The sequence below is a fragment of the Amphibalanus amphitrite genome, unplaced genomic scaffold (genome assembly GCF_019059575.1).
Source record: "Amphibalanus amphitrite isolate SeventyFive unplaced genomic scaffold, NRLGWU_Aamphi_draft 002045F_arrow, whole genome shotgun sequence".
In the NCBI taxonomy this organism is placed as follows: domain Eukaryota; kingdom Metazoa; phylum Arthropoda; class Thecostraca; order Balanomorpha; family Balanidae; genus Amphibalanus; species Amphibalanus amphitrite.
The window spans coordinates 56,107-59,819 of record NW_024883538.1 but is presented as its reverse complement, the minus strand read 5'-3'; the positions used below and the strand labels follow the sequence as shown (position 1 = coordinate 59,819).

The 3,713-nt window shown below is 42.7% G+C and overlaps 1 protein-coding gene across 1 annotated transcript; it reads right to left on the bottom strand.

Moving 5' to 3' along the window:
• Positions 1-586: 586 nt before the first annotated feature.
• On the bottom strand, positions 587-2,782 carry LOC122376184. The gene is made up of 3 exons (XM_043355914.1): positions 2,267-2,782; positions 1,273-1,402; positions 587-952 (listed from the first exon to the last, which is right to left on the bottom strand). Exons 1-3 carry the CDS (start codon positions 2,355-2,357, stop codon positions 829-831), a joined length of 345 nt encoding a protein of 114 aa, XP_043211849.1. The 5' UTR covers positions 2,358-2,782; the 3' UTR covers positions 587-828.
• Positions 2,783-3,713: the final 931 nt, after the last annotated feature.

Here is a 3,713-nt window from a genome sequence, read left to right as displayed (position 1 = left end):
TTGATTGCGGTAAGTGAAGCTGATTTGTGGCTGGAGGATCAGATTTGATTTGAATCAGCGACGTAGACGAGCTGTGGTATTTCGTGGCATTTTCATGCTGACTCTTCCGGAGCCATTATATAAACAACAGGGATTAAACGAAGTTGTTCATGTTCATCTCGTCAAATTTCACAGTCAAGCACGTAAGCGTCCGCTAGAATGATCTTGAATGCCCTTTCCTAGAATCGGACAAAAGATGTAAGAAAGGATGTCAGCGCTTATGCATTTAGAAGATGGTGTACCTCATACATGTTTGCAATGTTGTTTTACGCCACCATTATGAGTGATCTTATTTAATTTAGTTTTGATGTGTTTTTTATTTTTTATTTTTAATATGCACGCCATCGTCGATAAAGTTTAAACGCTTGGTTTACCGGTTTCGGTTGTGTAAACCGTTGAGTTGTGGTAATCTGTGTGGTGAGTAAACCGCTGATATTTGGCACACTTCTATGAAATGGCATCCGAAACTAATCACGAGTAGTTTAACAAAGCCCTGTATGATGCACGATCGCAATTGCTCAAGCCTGCTGGAACCACGTTTGGTAAATGCTCCTGTTTCAAAAATATATTCTCCACCCACAGGTTGACTTTAGAAGAAAATATATTTCCATTTTTAGCAGATACTTCTAAAGTCAAAAAGAAAGCACCAGCAAACACGCGTAAGACATCACAATCCACAAGGAGATCGCAAGTTACACAGGTCAGTGAAGTGAAACCTCGGGACCGCTCAAACTACATAAGAGCATCACATGCAATTGCGTACAAAAACTTCATATGGCATCACTGCAGCTAGCCGACTCTTGAGATGCCAGCCCCAGGAGGACAGTCGTACTCTATGCAGCATTCTGGGTAGACAGCGAACCGAGAAGTGGGTATCGGTGTGCACGAGGGGTGGTGAGCGACCACGCCGCACCTGAAAACAAACGAAATGATGTTAGGACCCACGGTGTAACGATTGCATATATAGTTGATCGTAGAAAGAAAGATTGCAACTTAGGTAGAGGTACTCAGCGCTAAAAATGTCCTATCGAATTCAATTAGAATGAAGCGCTGCAGATGGTCAAACTCAAATTGATTGGCGAAAGATATTTCTATAAACGAATGTTGCTCGCCGCTTTCGAGATTTTATTACCTATCCAATTAAGGTGTAAAGAGCTTGTGTGGCTATACCTGTTGTTTACATCTAGGTACTTTGTTTATAATTTATAATGCATGCTAATGTATAATACTTACGATAAAAAGGACAGATATAGAGCGCCCCTTTCTTTCGTGCACTCCACGACCGAACAGTTTGCCAGATATCTCTTTTTGCCCGGCTTCAGGTAACCTCTGATCTCATGAACGTAGCATTCTTTTTCGTGGCCTGCAACAGATGTGTAAAAGGAACAGTCACATTTACATGCAAAGATGTTACACAAATTACATTTTTAGAGCATTAACTGTATTTTCCTCGTGTTAACAATAAAATATGGGCGGGTGACATGCACTTGTTTTTTGTTTTTGTTTTAAATTGTGTCATCGTTTTTGAGTCACCGTAGAGAGGAAGCGAATTTTAAAGGGACCCTCCCACCTTCAAAAAAGTTTATGAATTGGCATGAAAATGATGTCGCTCGGTTCAGAAAGAGCGAAAACGAATATCTACCAAATTTCACCGAAAAATGTTCACCGGTTTTCAAGATATTAGACTTTTACTTTTGTTTACTTTTTTGGGATCTCCGCTGTTTCTAGCGACTTTATTTTAGAAGTGCGGCGTTTGCGGCAGATGTTGCGCGCAAATAGCATATACCACCGCGTGCTACAAAACGTTTTAGTCAAACATTTAAAAATCGTTAGATATCTGCGCTGACGTCACACATTCAGAGGGGTATTCCTAAGCATTAGCCCCTCTGAATCAAAATGCTGCAATTTTGAAATTCAATATTTCCGATTTAAGGCATTTCTCGATGTTGTGAGTGCCGAAACCGGTAATTGTGAGCCAGGGACCCCATTTTGGCTATCTCAACTCAAATCTAATGTTAAGGTGGGAGGGTCCCTTTAAAGCGCATGTATTTCGTGGCATTCGTGGCGCCAAGTCATCGCCAATTTCGAGATTTTTATGAAATGTGACAAAGTTGACAATGCAATTCGCTGAAGCAGAGGCAATAAAGACCCCGAAAAGACCACAAAACTGTCCGATAAAACCGAGTTTTTTTTAAGGTACAAAATACAACTTGAAGCATACTCTCACCTGGGTGAATTTCCGACGGTTCGAAACGTGCTGCAGCCTCTCCACCGATCACACACACAGTCACAAACAGTAAAACCACCGCCAGCTGCATCTTCGCAATAGCAGGTCACCACCACCGCGTGCCCTGTCAGAGGAGCAGTGCGCCGTCACTCGAGACCGCAGGGCGACCGCAAGCCCTCCCGAGCCCTCCCGCTTCCTTGGATTAGCACGACAGCGGAGACATCTCGCGGCGGCGGAGAGAACTAGTCAGACAAGCTTTGCAATTTCGATAACCTGCACATTGAGTGCACAACATGTGCTCTCTCACAGATATGCAAGTTTTAGTTAGGAGATGTTATAGAGAGATTTGAGAAATGCCATTGATTTGTTCAATCAAGGCTTCTGTTCATGGTCCTGTATTTTTGGCAATGTCACATATGTTAGGTATATTGTACGTCATTCTGTGCTCAGGGTTAAACTGAATGTAGGTTGAACCTCAGCAGCTGCGCTCAATGCCCCTATCTCCTTGCAATCCTCTCTGCACGGAAACCGGTTTTCCGTGCGTCTTTAGGCCGGATTTTCCAGCGCCTCGGTACTGCGTCTGAGGGTGTCGATGTTGTCATTGTTTCCAGTAAATCCTGCAGAAATCACCAAGTTTCGCCACTTGGGATGCACCGATTGCCGGCAATGCTCATTGCTCAAACTTCATTCAATAGACAGCTTTATCTCCAAGGAAATACATTGGCTAAGAAAATGATAAGCTCTTCTCATGGCCAAATTTTGAGTTATGATGCATTGATCTCATAAGCAGCTAATACGCTATAGTGTGGCTTTTCCAACAGCTTATCACTGCCCAAATTAAACCTTTATACCTAACTAGTTGGGACTTGAGAGGAATGTGGATGGCTTCTACTTGGAGTAAGAAGCATAGCCTCGCTGGGTTCAGAGGCCGGAGCGTTTAAATGTGGATGCCGGATGGCTTGAAATGTACCGTTCGCCTCTAGCCATGGGTCGCTGTCGATGGTACGTCCTGCGTTCATTTTTATTTGCAATATAAAAACATTATTGCTAACATTTAATCAAGCAAAATGTAAAGTTGCTTATGATTTTGAAATATTTTCTTAGGAACTTCATCTACAATCGATTTCTTACATGGGTCACAGTGCCTAGATATACGTATGCATAAAAGCACCACGTTAAGAACAGCATACATACATCAATCACTCGGTAATATTCGTCCAATTGTAGCTCTACGATAGAAGTAACCCATGACAAACAATGTGTCGCATTGGTCAGCAATATTAGCGTAATCGTGCATTATATGCCGCCGGATGCAGACACAATGCAATAAAGCAATCTCAGCACGTGTGTCAAGCAGTGCTGGACGCTGGTTTCCATGTAACCGGAGCTCGCGCATTGTAGTCCGAACTCCGATGTATTGTTTCTGAGAGGTTCAACGAAGACTATT

What these genes read in the sequence shown, in the direction of transcription:
- LOC122376184 (XM_043355914.1), bottom strand. Translation starts at nt 2,357, where the DNA reads ATGCAGCTGGCGGTGGTTTTACTGTTTGTGACTGTGTGTGTGATCGGT. An exon ending in ACCGTCGGAAATTCACCCAG is followed by an intron (nt 1,403 to 2,266) that starts GTGAGAGTATGC and finishes CATCTGTTGCAG; the next exon opens with GCCACGAAAAAGAATGCTAC. An exon ending in CTATATCTGTCCTTTTTATC is followed by an intron (nt 953 to 1,272) that starts GTAAGTATTATA and finishes GTTTGTTTTCAG; the next exon opens with GTGCGGCGTGGTCGCTCACC.